Source organism: Cornus florida, unplaced genomic scaffold, assembly GCF_030987335.1.
Source record: "Cornus florida cultivar Cherokee Brave unplaced genomic scaffold, ASM3098733v1 CherokeeBrave_3.0.0_Hap2_Chr02, whole genome shotgun sequence".
Classification (NCBI taxonomy): domain Eukaryota; kingdom Viridiplantae; phylum Streptophyta; class Magnoliopsida; order Cornales; family Cornaceae; genus Cornus; species Cornus florida.
In genome coordinates, this window is record NW_026775572.1 from 45,432,762 (window position 1) to 45,456,460 (window position 23,699).

The 23,699-nt window shown below is 34.4% G+C and overlaps 1 protein-coding gene across 1 annotated transcript; it reads right to left on the minus strand.

Annotated features, from left to right (window-relative positions):
* Positions 1–9,105: 9,105 nt before the first annotated feature.
* Positions 9,106–17,840, minus strand: LOC132294858 (uncharacterized). Its single transcript, XM_059792863.1, has 3 exons — positions 17,208–17,840; positions 10,279–10,508; positions 9,106–10,174 (listed from the first exon to the last, which is right to left on the minus strand). The coding sequence occupies exons 1-3, from the start codon at positions 17,641–17,643 to the stop codon at positions 9,323–9,325; spliced, it is 1,518 nt and encodes a 505-aa protein (XP_059648846.1). The 5' UTR covers positions 17,644–17,840; the 3' UTR covers positions 9,106–9,322.
* Between the last annotated feature and the right edge of the window lie 5,859 nt (positions 17,841–23,699).

Here is a 23,699-nt window from a genome sequence, read left to right on the forward strand (position 1 = left end):
TACAGCAGTGGTAGTTGAACTTTGATACAGTGATTACTAATTATAGGTTCACAGAGAATGTTATGGATAAATGCATATACCTCAAGTTCAGTGGGAGTCATTTTGCTTTCCTTGTTCTATATGTTGATAATATTTTAGTAGGTAGCAATGACATTCATGTGATATATGATATTGAGAATTCATGTAAAGTTTTTTATATGAAGGACATGGGGTATGCAAAGTATATCCTTGGCATTAGGGTCCATAAAGATCACACTACTAACATACTTGGACTTTTTCTAAAGGTTTATATTAATTAAGTATATGAAAAAATTTAAGGGTGACCAAGCGTAGTAAGCCTATTGACATAACGTACATCTTCAAGCATGAGAAGGTTAAGGTTTAAGATTTCCCTATATGGTTATAGAAAAATTGTTGCAAATCCTCTTACTAAGTCTTCAGCCGAAGATAATAAATTATTTAAAGAGCACGTGATTCGGATAGGTGTTCGAGAGTCATTATGTTATGATGTCTAGTATTTCTTTTGTATATGCTACATTGCAGTTAGTTTCTTTACTCCTTGTGGTGATAGTTATTTTTCTTCCAGTTTACACCTTATGGTGACAGTTATTTGCATTAAAAAATAAAGTTATGATGCATCATTATTATTATCTTGATATATATGGTTTATGCACGTGCTATTATGTTTGTTAGTGAGTGGTATTTCACTCATGATATTGTTTGGGTTAGATGTGCAATTGGCACCACATCGGTAAATCTAAAAATAATTATTAAAAGTTGTCTAGCAGTGATATTTCACTCATACAGTTGTTTGGGCTAGTTATGTGATTGACACTATATCGGTAAATCCAAATATAAGATTTGTTTAGAAATGGTATTTCATTCATGAGGTTATTTGGACTAGATGTGAGATTGATACCACATTGGTAAATCTAAACATAAATATTAACGTTTGCCTATGGGAGTATTTCATACTCCATGAGGACAGCTTGGGTTAGATATGGGATTGGCTCCATATCGGTAAACCCTCACACTTAACAGAAGGTTGGCGGTTTGCTGTAATATGTTCAGGTGACATACCGCGATAGTATGAAGCAGGACGGATAGTGAGGTGTGTGTTTAGACCATATGCAGTTTGCACATCTCATGAAATACAGTAAAAACCACTATATTTGCTTGAATCCTAGATGGAATCGGTTTTGAGATCATGAAACTGTTTAGACTAATATATTACTTGTCTACGCATTTATAATCCACTATTGAGGAAGTCTATGGAGGAAAGTCTTTTAAAGTATCAATCCAACTATTTCGATAATTGTATTTTTATAAAACAAATTGAGTGGTCATTCGTCTTTTCTAAAGTGTGTTGCAATCCATATGTCATTTTTTTTTTTTTTTTTTAATAAAACTTAGAGTGCATGGCCAAGTGGGAGATTGTTGGAAATTTATATATATATATATATATATATATATATATATATATATAAATAATAAAAATTATTTATGGTTCTATGCACTACGTTTTTTAAAATAGGATTGCAATGTGATTATTAATACTTGATGGATTGGGTTGTACTTTCTAATTTGGTGGTCTAATTGGGAGTATGATTTTATACATTTAGATTGTGGTTTTCTAACTTATTTGGTATGATTTATATTCTAACCATTTATATTTAAGTTTCCATGATAGGAAGGGAGACTTAGGTATGTTTATTTGTAGAGAAGCCGTCCCCCCCTGTAGTTGTTATATATAAGGGTTTTAAACCCTTATTCAGTCCTATCGAAGAATAACTCTCAGAAGGGGGTAAAGTACTCTAATGTTTTGCAAGAACTCACAGAGTATTACATGGATATTCTAAAGGTATTTGTGTGTTGATCATCAATCAGGTACAAGACTAAATTATCTCTTTAATTAATTGTAGTATTTTTTATTTCTACATGTAAATTATTTAATTAAAACCCAACAGTACCTTCTATACAAATTATAAGGAAGCTCAAAACAAAATCTCAACAAAGGCAATAGAGGCACCAAAACTACCACAGAGCCTGAGTTCATTATTGGTAAGCAATCCAACATGTGAATGTCCACTACACCCTAGACACTCGTAAATAATGCTACACAACATAAAATGAATGTCCAAAAATAAAATAGAGTAACACCGAATCCCAAGTGGGGCCTTGTAATTTCCCGATTTTTTTCAAAATTTTCTGAATTTTTGTTTTATTTATTTTTCGTGCCTCGTTTTACATACCACGTGGGTTCCGAGAGCCATTCGGGGACATTTTCTCAAACTGGGAGTTTTAGAAATGTATTTTTAATTAAGGAAAAGTGCAATAAACTCCCTTAGACTAGTGGGGTTTTGCAACTAACCACCTGAATTACATAAAACCCCCTTGAACTAACAAATTGTTGCATTTAACCCTAGCCGTTTAACAAGAGGGTGCTGGAACAGCCAAAAGACAACATTACCCTCAATTCGATGCCGTCAATTGAACACTTTTTTTTTTTTTGGAAAATCTTTGATTGTCTAAAAACTTTATAATTGAAGAATTATACAAGCACTGATATATATATATATATATATATATATATATATATATATGTGTGTGTGTGTGTGTTTGTGTGTGTGTGTGTGTGTGTGTGTGTGTGTGTGTGTGTGTGTGTGTGTGTAAAAGAAGGAAGAGATGAGGAAAGAAAGTAATTCAGTTATGTGCAAGGCTGAAGACAGTGACGTGATGGCTCGGCCGTGGATGATGGCGATGGCTCGATTAAATAGGCCGTGGAAGAACTACGGCGGTAAGCTCACTGGCTAAAGTGGTGGTAGCGACGGTAGCCGGCTGTGATGAGGAACTGTGGTGGGCAAGGTAGCGAAGACGGAACTGATGGCGGTTTGCGGCGTTGTGACTAGCACAGCAATAGGCGACGACTAATGCAGCGGTGGGTGTGTGGCGGCTCAGATGGTGGAGAGCTCGGCTGTGGCCAGTAAGCAAGGGCACTTTGGACGGTGGCCGACGAGCAAGAGAAGCTCGGCTGGCGCAGCGTTGGGCGACGGGCTTCGAACGGCGACCAAAGCTTCACAGCTTCGGCTCATGACTGTGGACGGCTCTGTAATGGGTTGCTGTTCTTCTTATTATTATTTTTTTGGCTTGGCTTGCCTTTGTAATTAATTGGTGGTGATGATGATTGGTGGTGAGGAGTGAAGGTATACTAATTTGGGTTGCAATGGTGATGATTTGGGTTTGGCTTTGTAGAGAGCATATGGGTTAAATTTTTAATTTTTTTTTTTTTTTTTTTCAATTAAAGTTGGCTTTGTGATGGGGATGAGAGGTGATTGTGGAGGTTTTGGGTCGAGGAACAGTGATAGTTTTGGTTGAAGGTGGTGGTGGTGGCTATCGGTTTGCAGAGATGGGTGGCGGCCGCCATCCTTAAAAATCCATCCCCTCCTCCGACCTCAACCCCGTCGTCGTTGCCATAACATCACCACCACTTCCACTAGATCCATCTCCTTCTCCCTCAATCCCGTCGCAGACCGTAGAAGGGCATTATTGTCTAAAAAATTTAGTTTGTCTGTTGCGTGAGAATCACGCGCTCATTTTTGGACGACCAGTAGCCGGATGGAGTGATCTGCAACAAATTTGTATACTTCAAGGGGTTTTCTGCAATTTTGATAGTTTAGGGGTTAGTTGCAAGTTTCCCAATAGTTCAGGGGTTTTTTTTTTTGCACTTTTCCTTTTTAATTATTTTGAGCTAATTAAAAGTGACGAGATTATTTTTATAATTTTTTGAAATCGGGACGACTTTTGGGCTCGGAAACTTTTCCTAGTTTTGCCATTTTATTGAGGGGTGTTATTGGCATTTCACCCGCACACACACATGTATATATACATATATCTATGCATTAAGGTAGATATTTGAGGGTCTTGGATGCCATTAAATGGTTGGTGAGGGCATGTTAGTAACTTGGCTTAGAGTTATAATCATTAGAGGCATGACACTTGGCACAATATGAGGCATGGAAACAAAATGAAGACAAGGGCCAAACCACTTCCTCTTCCCCATTCAGCCCATTTATCTCTCTAAATTTTCTCTTTCTCTTTCTATATCTATATGCATATATGTCTTCCATTGTTCAAGCTTAGATTTGAGAAGGTTAGGGAGAGAATTTGAAGAAGATCAAGAAGGGAAAGTGGAAGAGCTTGGCAAGGGCTATTATTTGACACCACAATTTGCAAGGGGTTTGGGGAATTTCAAATTAGTGTTTGCATTAGGGCTTGTTTGGCTTGCATAATTAAGGTAGGGGTTGTAATGACCCAAACTCGGGGGTCCGAGTCATAGACCGAGTCCTTAACCGAACCCGATGTTATCTAGGGCAATATGGTCATTTTTATGGTTAGAACATAATCCTCACACCTTATAAGTAATTATAGTACAACCTAGTACCATTGAATGAGCCAGAACTGGATAACATAAAGAGAGAAAAAGGATCAGTGAAGCTACAGGTTTCGATCGACGTGTACAGGCCACACGTCAACTAGTTTAGGTGAATCGGTCGACGTGTGCAGGTCACGCGTTGACCAGTTTAGGTTACACAGGGGGGGTATCTACTGATGAGATACCGGTCGACGTGAACAGTGCCATACGTTGACCGATTCTTTGATGTGGTTGGTTTTAGGCCATGTTTGAGTGTTCGGGCCATTGGTAACCTTGATAGCTCATTTGTGAACTTAAATGCGATGCAAAATTACCCCGGGGACATGTATGGAGTAGCCATTCACCAACATTAAACATTAGTATAACATTACGTAATTAATTTCGTATCAAATCCCTTGTGCGATGGTAACATGCCTAGTGCTTACTTGGATTACCATTACATGGTTTACATTACATCAAATAATTCCAAAAGAATAAGGTTACAAAACAAGGCCCTTAACGCCTCAATTACATTGCTTTAACAAAAGAATAGCTAGGTATAAGTATTATTCACAAAAATCTACAAAAGAAAGTCATATCTACATCATCTATCCTTGGGGAGGTCTGTCATCAACCACGTCCTTACCATGACTTGAAAAATGTTAAAGGAAGGAGTGAGCATGGAGGCTCAATAGAAGTTGTATAAGGCGTCAACTTTAGACTTCGTTGAGCTATAAAACATATAACGGGAATAAGAAGGAACCGGGTTCATACATTTAGGGATTCATATCACATTTATAACATAAATACAATTCCATCAATCACATAACACATTTAAACAAAATCATGCATAATATGAAATGCAGTGCACGATTATCCCTCATGCTTAGTCTCTACCGAGCCTAACTTATACCGAAAAATGGCTAACCGACTTTACTGAGGTGAAATTGATTAACTATCCTGGCCTCTAAACCGACGATCATTTTAGGGTCTAGTAATCAACTTTATACGTCCTAAACTAGCACGCCCTTCTGTAGGTCAAGTTAGCACCGGACTTGCGAAATCCGATTATTTTATAGAAAAACTTTGTTTCAACCCTTTCTCGTTCTCTTTTTTTTTTTCTCACTATGACATTTTTATGTATCACTTTGATCTCAATTCCATTAAAATAACAACAATAACACATAAATAGCCTTTTCTATAGTGTGATCATAACATAACATTTTCAATAACTAAGCATGAGCATGGCATTTGTTATAAAACTCTGTTATAAGTATGGTATTTTCAACATTAAACATAACATGTTCATTCCATAATTCATCTCAACTCAACCAAATTAGCAATTAGCACATAATATGGAAATGACAACCCTTTTAACTCATTTAAGCATACTTCCACATACTTTAGCATAACAACATCATAATGTTCATAATTTTGCATCAAGTTATAGAGACTAGAGAGTTCAAAATATAATTACTCAATTGAAGACAAAGTTCAAGGCATTAGGAAAAACCCCTACCTTAAAGGAAGCCAACCAAACAAGCCTTATACCTCACCCAATTTCAAAGTTCCCCAAATGGTAGCAAGATCGGTCTCAAAACATAGCCCTTAATATGTATATCAGCTCTCTTTTCTATGGTTTTAGCAAACTTCCAGTCTAATCCCCTCAAATGTGAACTTGAAGCACGTAAGTATATATGTATATATAGATATAGAGAGAAAGATAAATTGTAGAGAGAGGAAAGGTTTGGCTAAGAATGAGGAAAGAGGGGGGTGGTGGTGTGGTCTTGCCTTTATTTGTGTGGTCCTCATTGGGCCACTTGTCAACCTATGGTTGGTTATAACTCCCCCAAGGTTACCTAAATGCCATTGCTCATCCAATATAACACCATCTATATCCCCCAAAATATCTTCTCTAATATCTAGATACAAATATATATATATATATATATGCAAGTGAAATGCTTACAATGCCCCTCAATGCGAATAGCAAAATTGGGAGGATAGCCTGATCCTCGGAAATCGTCCCGACTTCTAAAAATTCTAAAAATTAATCCCATTACTCCTAATTGGCTTAAAATAGTTTAAAAAAAATACCTTTCGAAAACTCTTGGCTCAAGAAAATGACTTTAACTGCCCTCAGGCCCCACGTAGCACGCAAAACGAGGCATAAAAAATAAATTAAATAAAATTCAGAAATATCCAAAAAAATCCCGGACATTACAAGGGTTTTCTAATTACTTTGAACTTTGCCCTTTATTAAGAAATATTGTCTTGTTCCTTCATTAAATGCATGTTGAATGCAATATTGTGAACTTATTGTTAATTGAATGTTAATGATGTGCTAATGTGTTCTAAGCATGCTTATGTGAAAAAATGTGTCATTCTATGTTAAATTTTAAATGTTAGAATAATTGTGTTGATATGGTTTCTATGCTAAGCATGTTGTGATTAAATGATAAAGAATGATTTGCTTGTAATTTAACTATAGAAAATGCTATGCTTATGTTCATTTTTAAAAAAATGCCATGCTTACGCTATTGTTGTCATATACTTGAAATTAAAGCTAAATTGGTGAGATTGATGCATATGCATGACATGGCGAGAAGGGTCAATGAAAATGGCAATTAAGTTGTTTTAGAATGGGTTTGAAATGGATTTTATAAAATGAATTGAATTTCGCGAATTTGGTGCTAACTTTAACCTAGAGGGAGTGCGTGCCGGTTATAGGATACATAACGTTGATTACTAGGCTCCAAATGGCTGTCGATTTAGATGCTAGGGCTAGCTAATCAATCTCGCCTCGGTAAATTCGGTTAGCAGTTTTCAGTGTGAGTTAGGGTCGGTAGAGACCAAGTTTAGGGACAGTTATGCATTGCATTTTCATACAAAGTTGTGATAAGTTGTGAAAACGCCATTAATGGGATTGATCTGTGATTTAATTGCTATAAATTCCCCCAAGGAATGATCCCAATCTCTTTTAGTCTTATTCTACGTTATGTGGCTTAAGGAAGTCCAAAGTTGACGCTTTAGGCATCTTCTACCGAGCCTCCATGCTCACCACTTCCTTTAATATTTTTTAGGTCACGACAAGGATATAGTTGATGATGAACTCTCACAAGTGTAGTTAAGGATGACATAATCCTTTTTTTGTTATTTTTGTAATCAATTCTTAGTTGACGTATATTCTTTTGTAAAGCGTTGTAAATGAGACCTCGAGGGTGTAAACTTGTATTTATATTCTTTTGGACTATTTTGAAACTTTTGGAATATTTTCGGCATGTAAATGATGATATTGATGACTATGTTCATGTCCAAACCGACTATGCAAGTTTTACAATGGAATGATGTCAATGTCATTTTTTAGATGATGTATGATGCTGACCATCCCTTAAAAATGATAGTTTTACCCCTGATGGGTTTAGAAGCTCAAATAAGTGTAGTAAATGACTATTTCACCCTTTTGGGTTCTAAAGTATTATTTAACCATGTTAAATGACCGTTTTACCCTTATGGGCTGTAGATCTACTATAATGACGTAAAATGACCTTGTTACCCCTGACTTTATCTTAATTATTAGATGACCTTAGTAAGTGACCATTCTACCCTTTTTGGGTCTTGAACTATTATAATTGAGTTAAATGATTGTTTTACCCTTGATGAGTCTTAAGGTATTAATTCGACGCGAAATGACCATAGTACCCTTATATGTCCTCGGGTTCGGGTGAGCACCCGGTTAGCGATCCGAATCCCTGAATTTGGGTCGTTACACAAACCGTATTTCACATGGTGTGGGTCTTGTCTGATAATTTTGACATGAAAGGGCCATTTTACCCTTATCAATTAGAAAGCTCCGAAATGAACCCGAACTTGGAGTTAAGTTGCAAAGATGGTTAAAAGTGACCTATAATGACTATTTGTTTTCCGTTATGATTCATATTGTTTAGTTGGAGTGAAACGACCATTTTACCCTTGGGTGTCCTCGGGTCGGGGTAGGATTCGGTTAACTTTTCGGATCTCTCGGATTTGGGTCAGGCCCACGCAGGACCTCTCAAACCCACAAACCTAAAAATGCCCGAAAAACTCCAAAATGATCCTAAATGCATTTCTAAGAGTCCGAAATTCGAAAAAATAATCTAAATGACTCACTGGACCCACATGGCATGCATCCCCATGCACATAAATAAAATACATGAAAAAAAATAAAATAAAATAGACACCGAACCTTAAACCCTTCCCACCCTTAAGGGATTTTGTCCTCACAAAACAAAAACTCTCAACTGCATGCATAAGAGTGAAAAAAATATATATAAAAAAACAATGATCACCTTAGTGCATCTCCAGCATTCTGTTAAAATACTCTTTTGTGTAAAATATGCACTATCACGTATGATGTGTAATTTTATTTTTATTTATTTAAATTTTTTAAAAATTTTTTTTTTTATCTCCAGCAGTCTATTAAGATACACTGCCACGTCACCAATGTGTAATATTGTTCTGTATTTTACACAATCTTTTTACACAATCGCATCAACATATTTCTTTTTCCCTCTCTTTTTTTCATTCCATTAACTAATCAACCCTACATTAAGAAGGTTCGTAAAAATTATGTGGAGTCCATATATGACACTAATTGATTGTTTTGGGGGATATATTTTTACACAAAAGGTATAAAACAACCTTAGAGCTAAAAATAAACAATTCAAAAATTTTGTACAAATTTATTTTGACACATCATATTTACATAAAAATAAAAATAAAAAAATAAAATAAAAAAGAGTTATACATAATTGGAGAGGCTCTTATCCACCAAGACAACAACAATCCAACTAACAGCAGCACTAACTTATCCACCACCAAGAAAACTTATTGTGAATACATCTTAAAAAAATAATTTTTATATATACTCTCTTAAAGGTTTGTGGGATGGGGAATCATTCCATCCTCGAAATTAAATCGTAATTCCATGAGATTTTCAGGGAGGTTTTGAGAAGCATCGTCAAAGTAATTAGTATATTCAAGTACCTCATAATATTTGTCAATTGGTTCTTGCCAGTAAAAATCACTAGTTTCTTCTCCACGAGAATTTGGCTCAAAAATGTTCGGTGTGCGATGATGAACATGTTTGCTGGTTGTGGGATGATCAACCTGCGGCACCTGCCAGTTATACAAGCTCGCTGAGGGATCAGAAGGAGAAGGAATTGGCAACTGGTTATGTGGATTGGACATCACGCTATATGTGGGATGAGAACTGTCAGGCATCAGATGCGTTGCTATGGGAGGATTGTCAAGAGGCTTACTCAAGCTCTCTGAGGGAGAAAAATTTGTTATCATGTCTGTGGGTTGAACAGCAGGAGGAGTATCCTCAAAGTAATTATTATATTGAAGTTCCTCAGAATATTTGTCAATTGGTTCTTGCCAGTAAAAATCACCAGTTTCTTCTCCACCAGAATTTGGCTCGAAAATGTTCCGTGTGCTGGTTGTGGGATGATCAACCTGCAGCACCTGCCAGTTATACAAGCTCGTTGAGGGATCAGCAGGAGAAGGAATTGGCAACTGGTTATGTGGTTTGGACATCACGCTATAAGTGGGATGAGAATTGTCAGGCATCAGATGTGTTCCTATGGGAGGATTGTCAAGAGGCTTACACAAGCTCTCTGAGGGAGAAAGATTTGTCAACATATCTGTGGGTTGAACAACAGGAGGAGGCACAGACTGCGTTTTCGGGGCAGAAATATAAAGTCTACAAAGAGCCCATTCGTCCTGCAAAAGAAAGATAGATACAATTAGTGAGAATGATATTGTGTGTGTGTGTGTGTGTATATAATGAAAGCTGATTAACAGAAGGAAATTAAGTAAAGACGTGCCCTTGGCATTGTATATTCGTCCATTTTCCAACTGGTCCTGATAGGCCTGTTAGTCTTGTTAGTTGTTCCTTTGTAGAAAGCCACTTGCCCCGCCTTTTGTCCAACAGTACCCTGGCATATCACGTCGATGGTCTTTATAGTTGTTTTCCAATGTCCATCACCGGCTTTTCGCTTTGTTTTCCTTGGTGTTATGAAGTACCATTCCTTCCTCCCGTCTGCAGTCTCTGTACCTACGTAAAGCAATCAACCAATTTGAATTTTAAGCTAGGCATCTCATAATATACTACTAATTATGGTCAACATATATGTATACATATAATTAATGAAGGAAAATTAAATTAATTAATTGCTGATCTGCTAATAAAATTTAATATATAGATGAATGAGCACAAAGATAAATATATATATATCTATATATGCATTTTTTTGATAAACACATAACTCTGTTTCAGGTAGTGGCTCTGATGTGGCGCTCTGTAACAGTAAGGTGTAACAGGAATATATATGTTTGGAGTTGGGGACATATGAATATATAAAGTAGTCCCTTTTGTTTGTAGTTGTTTTTAGTTTTGTTAATTATTTACCTTACAATAGGTTGAGTAAGCCTGTTATGATTGTATAGTGAGTGTATGCTCTCGTATTGCTTTATTACATATAATTTGTTTGTCCAGTGAAATTTCACATTAAATAAATAAATAAATAATAATAATATTATTATTATTAATATTAAAGGACAAAAGAATAACTAACAGAAAAACACATTGACATAAGAATCAACATCTAGAACTAATAGACGTCACTATGCACACACATACTCAATCCACGTGGATGATAACTCAACAATATAAGCTCAACATAATTATTGTTTTGGAAAAGAAAAGTTTGTAATACTTTCCTTATTTCCTAGAATTTGTACGAGAATTCAATTTTAAATACAATTCATACCACTAATTAAGGTCATGATTATAAACAATCAAGCTCTTTTCTTCTCTGCAAGGACACCCTCCTTAACTTTCTTTGCAATTCATGTCTCTTCCTACAATTTATTTTCTCTATATATACATTCAATTGTGATTATTGTTTTGTGAACGTGCCCATAGAGACATTTGAGTTGTATCATCTTTTTATGAACATGCCACAGAGACGATTGAATTGTATCATGGAATCTTTCACGACTGAAGATGCACATAGGAAACTATAAAAACTCTAGTTCAGTACAAGATTGCGCTAAATTTGATCTGTTTCATTTCAGTGAGTGTTTATGTACTAGTCTATATTTTGTTGATCAATTGTTTTATATAATCTTTTATTTATTGATATTCTGTTATGAATAAATAAGTATTATGCCTAAACTACATTCTCTATATGATTAATAAAAGTATCCAAATTCCATCCCCTAATAATGCTAACTTTAGAACACACACAATGTATGCATGTTGAACTGATCAATGAAATGCAAACGAGAGCATGATGATCTTGAAAAATCCAAAAACCTCAACATATCAGCTTTAGATTTCTTAGGTGCGACATAAGAGTTTAAAACCCTCAAAACAAAAACCAGCCTTTATATCCAAGAAGGAAAAAATATAGAATCATCATCTCATATTAACCTACAAAATTAAAACAACCCCAAAAAAAGTACATAGAGAAAGAAAGAATATATATATATATATAATCATCTCATCTTAACGAATTTATAAAAACAAAAAGCAGCCAGCCCTCCAAGAAAGAAAGAAAAATTAGAGAATCATCAACTCTTAACTGCATATTTAAGCGTTTAAAAGCAAAAATAAATTAATTAATAAAATTTAAACCAAAAAAGAAAAAAAAAACACACACACACATGTATGTGGACAACATATTTCAAAGATTAAAGAAGACAATCAAATAGCAAGTTATGTGCAATGCCATCTTATTTATAAAGATTAGTTATGACCTAAACCACAAATCCAAATGAAAATTTTTTATTTATGAGAATTGGAAAAAAGTTCTGTTGAAACCATTAAAACATTTTGTTTACTTTTGGATAATGAATTTTACTTAAATTATTTTAAACTCTTTATATTTCTCCAATTTCCCATAATTTGATTTTATTTTTAAAACTTTATGTTAATGGTTTTTCCTTCAAATTTGATAATAATGTTTATTCAAGAAATTTTAATTTGTGAGTTATGGTATTATTGTTGATGATTATTGTAAATTCGAAAATTGATAGTTTATTTATTAAAATCCTTTTGACCTTGCATCATAATATTGGAATTAAGCGTAACTTAATTAATGAAAATTTCATATTTCTTGTGGCATAAAAGATTAGGACAGTATTCAGTGAAAGATTAGGAAAATTAGTAAAGGATGTGATTCTTCTGAATCTAAACTTTACTGATTTTTGGATGTGTGTGAATTGTATTAAGGGAAAATAAACCAAACACACAAAAAAAATGAGCCACAAGAAGTACGGAGCTTCTTGAAATTATTCACACAGATATTTGTGGACCTTCTGATGTCCCATCTTTTAGTGGAGAAAAGTATTTTTATCGCCTTTATAGTTGATTTTTCACGTTATGGATATATCTATTTGTTGCATGAAAAATCTCAAGCAATAGATACTCTTGAAGTATAAGTAAATGAGGTTGAAAGACAACTAGATAGAAAAGTGAAAATCATAAGGTTATATAGAGGTGGTGAATATTATGGAAAGTATGACAAAACGGGTCAATGCCCTGGACAGTTTGCAAAACTCCCTGAAATGTATGGCATTTGTGCTCAATACACTATGTTAGGCATGCCACAGTAGAAGCGTGTAGCTGAAAAGTATAATCGTATTCTTATGGATATGGTTAGGAGTATGTTAAGTAATTCCTCATTACTCATAATGTTACGGATGTTAAGTAATTTAGAAACTACAAGTTTTACTGTCTTAAACATAGTACGAGAATTGTTGAAACCGGAAATGTCAAATTCATTGAGAACGGTGAAATTAGTGGGAGTGATAAAAAATAAGAATGTGATCATTCAAAAAGTTATGATACAAATTCATTTACCCATAACTTATAAGGAAATAATTGTTCCTTCAGTTGTTGAACCGTAAAACAACGAAAAATAATTGAATGATCAACAACTCCATAATGAGATTGTCACCAATGAATAGATTGTAGAAGAACCATAAGGAATAACATTAAGAAGATCTCAAAAAGAAAGGAGATCTACTATTCCAGATGACTGTATAATATATCTGCAAGAATCTGATTTTGATAGTGAGATATATAAGGATCCGGTTACATATTCATTAATAGTAATGATTTTACTAAATTAATTAGTGCCGTGAAGGAAGAGATTATAAAGAAACATTCACTCCAGTATCTAAGAAGGATTCTCTTAAAATATTGTGAAATATATATTTTGTAATTAGCTAATTTCGTTGTCAAAACAAGTCCGATCGGTTGTAATTTTTCAGTTTAAAAATTCAAGATTGAAGATCGGATGCGGTTTGATGAAGTTCAAGTGTTCATGGTTTACTACACTCCGGGATGATGAGAACAATGATTTAGAAAGGTATGTGAGTGAGTGAGAACACTTAGGAAGATTTAGAGGGTTGAAGGAAATAGCAGGATTGACTTCTGTCCATTGGGAACTGAGGGGACATCCTTGAACCAGTAGCTAACTATGGTTCAAAGAGGAATTGGTCACTGGCAATTCTGAACAGGTGGCCAAGAGCTGAACCAGTAGCCAAAGTGTGTCGGATTGTCCTTCTTGAACCGATAGCCACATCTTATACCGGTTCAAGGCTTGTAGACCTATTAGGCAACTTCAGTTTCCTATTCTGTTTTGATTCCTTTTTGGTCCAAACTTCCTTCTAAACCCTATGCAACCCTATGCACGAATTCTACTTGTTTTACAAGTGTGCTTAGGTCTTCCAAACTTCTATATAATACATCTTTCATTCATTATTGAGATATGGTTTTGAGGAACATCAATTTAATATTTTGAGAAAGCCTTTAGAGAGAGATTATTCAAAAAATCAAATCTGATTATTCTGAATTTATTTTTGAGAGCACACACATATATTCATAAGTGATTTAGTAGTGTTGTTCTCAATCTCATCGGAATTGGAGCTTGATTGAAGATTCAGAGATTCCAACAGAGCAGATCTATTCTTCTACAACGATTTCAGATCTTAAAGAAAAGGGATAAAAGCACTCACACTTAGCAATGGTCAAAGCATTTGAGTAGTGTTGTTTAATCTACTAGCAATCCTTCTACAGAGATCAATAATAAGCCTGAAGTCAAGTGCTGTTCGACGGGACGTCGCAAAGCCAAAGGATTGTCAACTATTGGTATTTAGTGGAACGATAGAGTGTAAGCCTGAGTCAAAGTTCAGTGTACTTTGTTTCATACATAGTGGATCAGTTTACTTTGGACTGCATAGTCCACGAGGTTTTTCCTATTCAAACAGTTGGTCTATTTTACCAACTGGAGTTTCCTCGCTAAAAATCCTAGTGCAATCTCTCTAACTCTACTTGTTTTACTTTTTAATATTTATATTTGTGATTGTGGATGTTTAATTGATCATATTGCTTAGGTAATTTAATCAAATTACAAATTGGGTAAGTTGATCTATTAATCTCATATAGGTCATTAAAGGGGTTAATCACAATTAAAATCAACTAACAGCTTCCTCACCCTACGCAATAAACTATACTTTCACAAATATCTTGGCATTAGTAGCATATTATGATTTAGAATTACATCAAATGAATGCAAAAACAACTTTTTCTGAATGGGAGGAGTTTAGAAAAAGGAAGTCTATATGGAACAACCTAAAAGCTTCACATTAGAGAGTAAAGAATACATGCTCTGTAAACTTATGATGTCAATATATGAACTTAAACAAGCTTCCCAACAATGGTATATTAGGTTTAAAGATACCATTATTTCTTTTGGTTTTAAAGAAAACACTGTTGATCGGTGTATATACCAAAAGGTTAGTAGGATTAAGTTTATATTTCTGATTATATATATTGATGATACTTTGCTAGTAGTGATTTTAGTTTATTATATGAAACTAAAAGTTATCTCTAAGAACTTTGAAATGAAATATATGGATGAGGCATACTACGTGAAAGAAATAGAAATATTCCATAATTGATCACGTAGATTTTTAGGATTGTCTTAAAAAGCATATATTAAAAGAATTCTAGAAAGATTTGGTATGGAGCATTGTTCAACTAGTATTGTTCAATACATAAAAGGGGATAAATATAGCCTAATATAATCTCAAAGAATGAGTTTGCTAAAAGGTAAAGAAATGAAAAATATTCCTTATGTATATATTGTGGAGTTTGATGTATATACAAGTTAGTAAAGGATAAAAGATTATATGCTCACACTTAGGAAGACATTTTTATAAATATGTGGATAATAATTAATTTATAATTGGTTATTTGTTCCTTTTGGCTGGAGCAACAATATTATAAAAAGTGCAAAGTAATTTTGTATTACTTTGTCTATTATAAATTTTAATTTATAGCGTGTTTTGAGGTTACAATTTATCGTTGTATAATTTATTTCAGGACTTAGAGTTATGGGTACCATTTTCAGATTGCTGAAAATTTATGTTGCAATTGTTGATCTTCTTGTATGAAAAATGATAGGTATTCTAAAGTTGAAATACTTTATCATTAAAGAAGATGTTTAGAAACAGCAAGTGTTTATTGAATATATAAGTACACAACTTATGATTGTAATCCATTAACGAATAAACTACCGCCCATGACATTTATGGGACATATTGGAAGAATGAGTCTTGAATGTAGTAATTAATGATGGTTATTTTTGATTGATTACTTAAAAGTACTTATATATATTTGATATTTTGATCTCATTAAATGTGTTTATGATATTTTCTGTTAATTTATATATATACATGTACATATTATTTTGAATGAATGATAATAAGAATAGTCTGGGAAAAGACATTATTGTTAGACTATTATCGATACTTCTCATTTATAAACTATGTTAAATAGGTTACTAGTGTTGTGGTATATGGAAAGGACTGTGTCATCTAGTAACATATAACCGCCATAACTCGCATTGGTAGTTTATTTACCATGGTATTTATGATGACCAGCTTAATGTGTTAATTTGATTTATGGTGCACATTAATAACTATTTTACTAAACCACTATAGAAGTTATTATATGGGCCAAGTGGGAGATTGTAAGATTATTTATTAATCATGTGGCCCACATGATTTAGACATGTGATATATTTTATTAATTAGTGGTTAAGTAAATAGATATCAGATTAATATTATATTATTTGGTCAACTTATAAATTACCTTTTTGATAATTAAATACTCCCTCCGTCTCAAAATAATTAGGTACTTTGAGAACTGTGACTCACAAAGTTGTGAGTCACAGTACCCAACTATTTTGGGAAAGAGGGAATATTGGAAAAAGATTTTCCTATTTGTTCTTTACTTTAGTAAAAAATGGAATTAAGGTTACTAAAAGGAAAACTGGTAATCTCTCTACCTTTATAAAAGTGCATTTATCCTATCAATTATGTATATTAATGAAACAACATGTATAATGTTTATGCTTGCAAAAGGCCAAGGAGAAAAATCGGTTTCCACACTTTAACTATTGTTTTGGCTGCAGTTCAGTACGTTATTCGTTCTACATAGGATCTCGACGTTTGGCTTGATAAGGTTTGCTAGATTGAGGTATTTATATTTAACTATTATTAATGTGTTATAGACATGTAAAAATAATGAAGTTTAATTTTCTAGAATTATGATTTGTATTTAATATTGTCGCACAAATATTATAATATGTTTATTTATGATTAGTTGTTTGCACAAATAATTATAATTTACGTGAGAAACCAAAAACAATCAGAGACTGAATAATAATAGTAACATTACCTTCATATTGAAGCGCCAGTTGTTCAGGGTTATCTTCGTAAAAGTCGATCTCTTTTATGTGTTCAAAGGTCAACCTCGGGTCGTCTATCTTCTTCTGCACGTAGTGAATTAGTTCCGCATCAGAGGGACAAAATCTAAACCCAGGTGGAGGTGGAGGTGGAGGTGGAAGAGGCATATGCTCTCGCAGCTTGTTAAGTAGGATTTGGCCGATACCGGGAATGTCAAATCCTTGTGAGGGGATTTCTAGGAGCTGAATTTGAAGCCCGGATCCTTTTGCTTGATGAATGGTTGACTGGAATTGAGGGGGCCAGTGAGAGTTTGTGACCAAGCTCACCATCATGCCATTCTCGGCGAATAACTTAGCCATATCTATCATAGGACCTTGATCCAGTGATGGGATAAATACAAAGTGAAGCTGGTTCGAGGTTGATGACATTGCTACAGATTTGATATGGCTTTGGAGATTGAGAGAAGTTTACAGTGTTGATTGGATTCACTGATTGATCAGGACCCCTCCTCAATCTCAATGAGAGAGCTGTAGTACACTTTGAAGCAGAGGGGGAGACCTTTCTAAACGTACCTCTCCCCATAGGAGAGGGAAGAAGAGGGGCTGTTCTTTGACCAAGGGGTATATTTAAGTTATTTTGGATTCAGAATTTTTTTTAATAACCACTTATTCTCATTTAGTTTTCCTTTCGCCGGTCCCTCCACAACCACATGGATGGTTACCAACTCAATGCTTGTACATTTACTGTTTTTTTTTATATATGAATTTGAACATTCAAAAAAAAAAAAAAAAAATTGAATAGAAAGTATTTTATTTATTTATTATTATTATCATTATTACGGGAGATCTATCATGTTCAAGTTCGTCTAATTAATTTGTTATTTACATTTTTTTTTTTCTTTTTCGGTAAGTATTTACGTACATTTTACTCTTCTATACTTCTTCTCTGTTATTTGAAAATTGTTACCAAATTTTTTGTATTTGTACGCCTTTTAAAGTTAAAATTTTAGATCTATTAATTTTCCAACAACAATAAATATAAACCAATTTTTTTTTTAACCCACACCTCTCCCTCTCCGTGCAGGACGAGTAGATATCCAGAACAACGGGGATAGATCTGGCTTGGAATCCCTATTTTGCTTAAAAACCATTCTAATCTTAATAATTTATAAAAGGGTTAATTACAATCACACCCCCTGAAATTTGTTATATTGACAATCATATGATAGTTAGCTCATATTCGAACAACCCCTTGTCATATTTTGAAGCCAAACAGAGCCCCTTTAATATTTTATTCATATTTTGATCTAAAATATGCAAACCATTAGGTGACCAAAATACCCTTGTTGGAAAAAAAATAAAAAAATAATAATAATAATTTAACCCATATATCGTACTTTCTCTCTCTAACCTCTCAGTCTCCTTAATCGCCGCCACCACCTCCATCGCCGTCTACCCATTCCCTCTCCACTCACCGCCACCACCGCTCACCTTATATATGATTCACCTTACTTCTGCAAATAAAGCAAAAACGGCTTCTATTATATGTATGCACACACATATATATACACACACACACACACACACACATATACCCACCATCACCATGGCCACTCCCACCTCCTCCCACCATGCCTACCTTCTATCCACCCTTACACTACCCATCATCGCCACAACCCAATCCTTCTCTCTCATTCACCACTAAAATCCACCCTATATCGATGTCGTCGGCTTTGTGCAGCACCACTGCCTCCATCCTCCTCCTCCTCGGTGTCACCGGCCGATTGCGAATTTTGTTGTCAATTCCAGCAGATCTTATAGTTTTTTTACTTGGGTTGATTTCGTGTTTTCTTAGAGATCGCTACTATTTTGGGAGTCGCAGAGAAATATTGCTAATCGAAAATTTTGGGTAAGTATTGGTGGCCCAAGGCGGTACTGGTGGTGGCGGTGGAGTAATAAAGCGTATCCTATGGAATTGAAGATCACGGATGAATGTTTGTCTCCAATTTTCAGGCGTTATTATTGGATTGGGTTTTCCAATTGAGTGCTAAGATTATTGATTTCCCCAGCAACTCCACCACTGCCATCTTCCGCGTTCATATGCAGTACGTTCCTGGCCCCGAAAGATTTTCTCGCCCTTCTTTGGTTCGAAGCCCCTCTGTTGCACATGAATTAACCAAAAATAAATAAATAAAAATTAAAAAATTCAAAATTAGAATTGAAATTTAAGTTAATAAATATTTGGGATCCAATGCAAAAGCAGTAGTTGATCATTAATTAAGGTTCGGAGACAAAGTAAATGATGTTCAGTGTCTATGCAAAAATGGAAGATAATTTGACGGAAGCATAATTTGACAGTAACACACTGCTGCTACTAGAATTCTAAGATAAAAAGGGTGGCTGATTTTTTTTTTTTTTGGGATCTTCTTTCTGTATCTATTATATATTTAAGTATCATTTTCTTTTTGTAGCTATATATATATAATGCAATTGTATGGTTTATATGTATATATAAGAGTGATATGTATACCCCCAAATGCCACTCACAATCGCCTCCTTCACCTTCTTCATTCAGGGCATTTTATTATTATTATTTTTTAAACAATGGGCTTTGGATTTTGCAGAGATGATGATGTTGGAAGTTGGTGATAAGAGTCTATTGTTGGTCTTCAGATTTAATTACAGGTAATGGTTTCACTTGATATGTTTTATCTCTCTCTCTCTCTCTCTCTCTCTCTCTCACACACACACACACACGTATATATATTGCTTCTGGTTCTTTGTTTTTGTGGATTCTTTGAACCTAAATCAAGTTGATTTTCGGACACACAGTGTGTGTGTGTATAGAAAGAGAGTATAAAGGGTCAGTTTTGTCCATTAAAATAATTAGGAAGGTTAAAGTGGTAATTTTATTATTCAAATTGGTCAATTCAAAAGTCAAAGGGTAATAGGGTCAATTTACTTTGTATAAGAGGTGATAGGGGTGGTATTGTTAACTTTATCAAATTTAAGGGATGTCATAGTTCAAAAATGGGCCAACTTATATATGATTGTCATTATGTCAAACCTCAGGGGGTGTCGTTGTAATTAACCCTTTATAAAATGTACCACACAACTTTTGCTTAATTATAAAAAGATTCTTAATTTAAATTTTTCTTATAGAAATAGTTATGGAAAATTCAAAAATGGTATTCAGTAATTTAATATGGACTTATAGACTATTTTTATGTATGCATTGCTAAAGCACACGAATTGAAAAAGATTAAGAGTCAAAATCAATGGCATAAATTCAAGGGATTATTACATATAAATGGGGTTAGGGTTCCATATTTACTAAGAGGCTGAGTAAAAGTCTCATATTTCTTAAAAATGAGGTTGACTAAATTGATGACATGGCACATGAATTATTACTGTTTAAAACTTGTGGTGCCTAAAATGCCCTTCTCACTATTCCAGCACATTTACCTTATTGCCCCCGTTTAATTTGGTCACCCAACTCTAAAGCATTGTTGCCCTAAAATACACTCAGTCGTGCATCAGAAATCCAGCGAAGCAAGCCCAGGCAAACACAGCATCACCGAACATGGAACCCTAACCCTCCCTCATCTCATTTGTGAAGAGCCCTCAAGAGCCCTCTCTCTCTCTCCCCCCCTATCTATAACAGGATTAAAGCATAGCCGTTGAGCCCTAACCCTCATTCAAGCCCTCTCTCTTTCCCCCTCTGTAACAGCGAAACACTTCTCCACGTCTAACCGTCGTTGGTGCGCCCTCTCTGTAACCCAGCGAAGCACTTCTCCACTTCTGCCATTCATTTATTGTTATTCTAGTAATATGGTAAGTACTCTCTCTCTCTCTTAACACACGTTTATTTTTTAGATGATTATGGTCCTGATTTAGTGCTATAATTTTTTTTTTTTTTCCAATTGGATGTCTGATTTTCATGTAGGTTATGCTTATATATATTCTCCTCTTATAATTTCTATTATGCATTCATATATATATAATTTCTATTCTGCAATCAAGATTGTTTTTGCTCTGTTTGTTGTATATGTTTGAAATGTGCGTAACAAAATGTTGCTCTCTTGTTTGTGACAAAATTAATTTTTAAAACTCAGTTTTTTCCCACCAACAAAGGCAAAATTTTCATAAAGTAGATACTTAATTAATCAAATGTTTTTTTTATTTTTTATTTTTTTATTTTTCTTCTTCTTCTTTTGTAATTAGGTTTGCTTGTTTTTGAAGAGTTCATGCTTTTTTTATACGTTGACTGAACTGAAATCCCAAATGTTATCCTACAATCTTTCCACTAGCATGGATTTTCATAGTTAAAATACTCAGAATTTGCTGAAGAAAACATAATTAAACAGGATAAAAAACAAATTTTCATGCATGTCCTTTGTTACATATATCAGATTATAGTTCAATGTTAAATATATAGGCATAATATACATAAGATAACAAGCAACCCAACTCCTATGTGTGCCAAAAGCCCCAAATACAATCATTTTGTACATTCAGTTACACAGAAAACCATAAAGCTTTACTTTTCCAAGTATCCCAAATTAAGATACAAATAGGATCAGAATCCTTATTCATATTTATAATTCTATATCGAAAATCACTAACTTGCATTTGAATTGGAATATCCATGTGCATGAAAAAATCATATGTGACCCTAGTTGGAGGAATAAAAATTCCTAAAAGATTGTAAAAGTTAGCATCCTTCCTTCAATAATATACAAATGATGGGCCCTAACTTTCCAGTTCTTGAGGTAAAGAGTTAAATGGCCCAAAATTATTTCCACCCCCCCCCCCCCTCTATTTTTAGTGCATTACTCCGTGTATGTCTAGCTTACATCAGCTGCTAAGAGAGGAAGACGGAAGACAGACAAACTTTGAGTCTGTTCTTAGATTAAAACTCGTATCCAATTGCACCAAGTAATGATCCTGATGGATTTTTGGAACACGCCTAAACTTCAATATCATTCTTTTTAATTTTTTATCTCATTTTCTCTGTCCTACATTAGTTATCAGTTTGCATTTCTTTGATTAGCACCAATATGAAAAGGGTGAAGGAGTTCCAAACAAATTGATTTCCCATTAGATTGGCAGAAAAGAAAGTTCAAGCATCTCACAACTAAAAATACTAAGGACAGCAGCACTGTTTATTTTGCTAAACCTTTTTTTTTTTTGGTTCTTTGAACCAACCAAATACAGCTCTAAACCAATCAGAGGTCCTGCCTTTTAAATTTTATATAGTTAAAAGCCACAGCAAAGTGACCAAAATTCAAGAAGGTGTTTTTGGGCAGCTAGTTTCTGTTGCTACAAATGCAAGAAAAAGGAGCAATAGAAGCAAACTGATAATGATACTTGCGAAGTTTAAAGGCCATCAGTGGACTGTTGGTAGACCAGTAATTAATAAATAAGGATTATTACATATAAATAGGGTTAGAGCACCATATTTACTTAGAGGCTGAGTCAAAGTCCCAAAGTTTCTCTAAAATGTGTTTGACCCAAAAGCTGAGGTGGCACATGGAAAAATACTGTTTCATATTTTTGTTGCCTAATATACCCTTCTTCCTATTTTATGTGTTGCCTAAAATACCCTTTTGTACACTTGCCTATTTTCAAGCCCTAATTCCTCGTCACATTCCATTCATGCTGGCCTATCTCTCCCCCCTTCTCTGTAAACAGCAGCGATCAACAAACCCCTCTCTCTCTCTGCCCTAACCCTCACTGAATTCTCTCTCTCATTCGTGCAAGAGCCGTTTCTCTCTCATCGTTGCTCTCTCTCTCTTTCTCAATAACTCTTTCTAAGCCAGTCCTTCCACCCTCTCTCCTCTCTAGCTTCATCGCTCTAGGAATTGAGAAACCCAACTTTTCTTTTCAGTGCAGCAACACTTGGCTCAGAAGAGGGATCAAGGGTTCTCGGTGAGCTTCAAAACCGTACATTTGTCAGTGCATTTTCATTGTTTCAATTGAATTTTTCTTTTTTTCTTTTTCCGGCTGTAATTTTGTATTGAGTTATGATGATTCGGTGTTTTTTAAGCTTTTTTGTTGTAATGGTTCTTGAATTTGTGTTTTCTTCCTATTGTAGGCTATTGGGTTTTCTAAAATTAGGGTTTCTTAGGTGGGTGGGTCATACCCAGATTATTATGAGAGGTTGTTTGTACTCTTGGGCTGTTGGAGTTTTTTGTTTGCTTCCTCTCAGTTGTTATTGAAAGTTTTGGTTGCATTTTTTAAGCTTCTTGTTTTATATCCTTTATTTTTCAACAATATAACGCATTCTTACCTGCTGAATTTTTTTTATAGAACATTAATCTGATCTTAAAACTTAAACGTTGTACTGTTAATGCCTGCCTGTGTATAGTAGAGATTCAATGTCCCTAAATCCAAATAATTCATGTTCTTTAAATTTACTAGGACCATGTGGAAGCAAGTGGCAATACGTTTGGTGCCTACAGGCTTTTTGTTGGATTTCACTA

Bases quoted from the DNA above. Each gene is read 5' to 3' on its own strand.
- LOC132294858 (XM_059792863.1), bottom strand. From the start codon at position 17,643: ATGTCATCAACCTCGAACCAGCTTCACTTTGTATTTATCCCATCACTG. The intron at 10,509-17,207 runs GTAATGTTACTA...TGCTTTACGTAG, and splicing joins ACTGGCGCTTCAATATGAAG to GTACAGAGACTGCAGACGGG. The intron at 10,175-10,278 runs GCACGTCTTTAC...TTTCTTTTGCAG, and splicing joins ACGAATATACAATGCCAAGG to GACGAATGGGCTCTTTGTAG.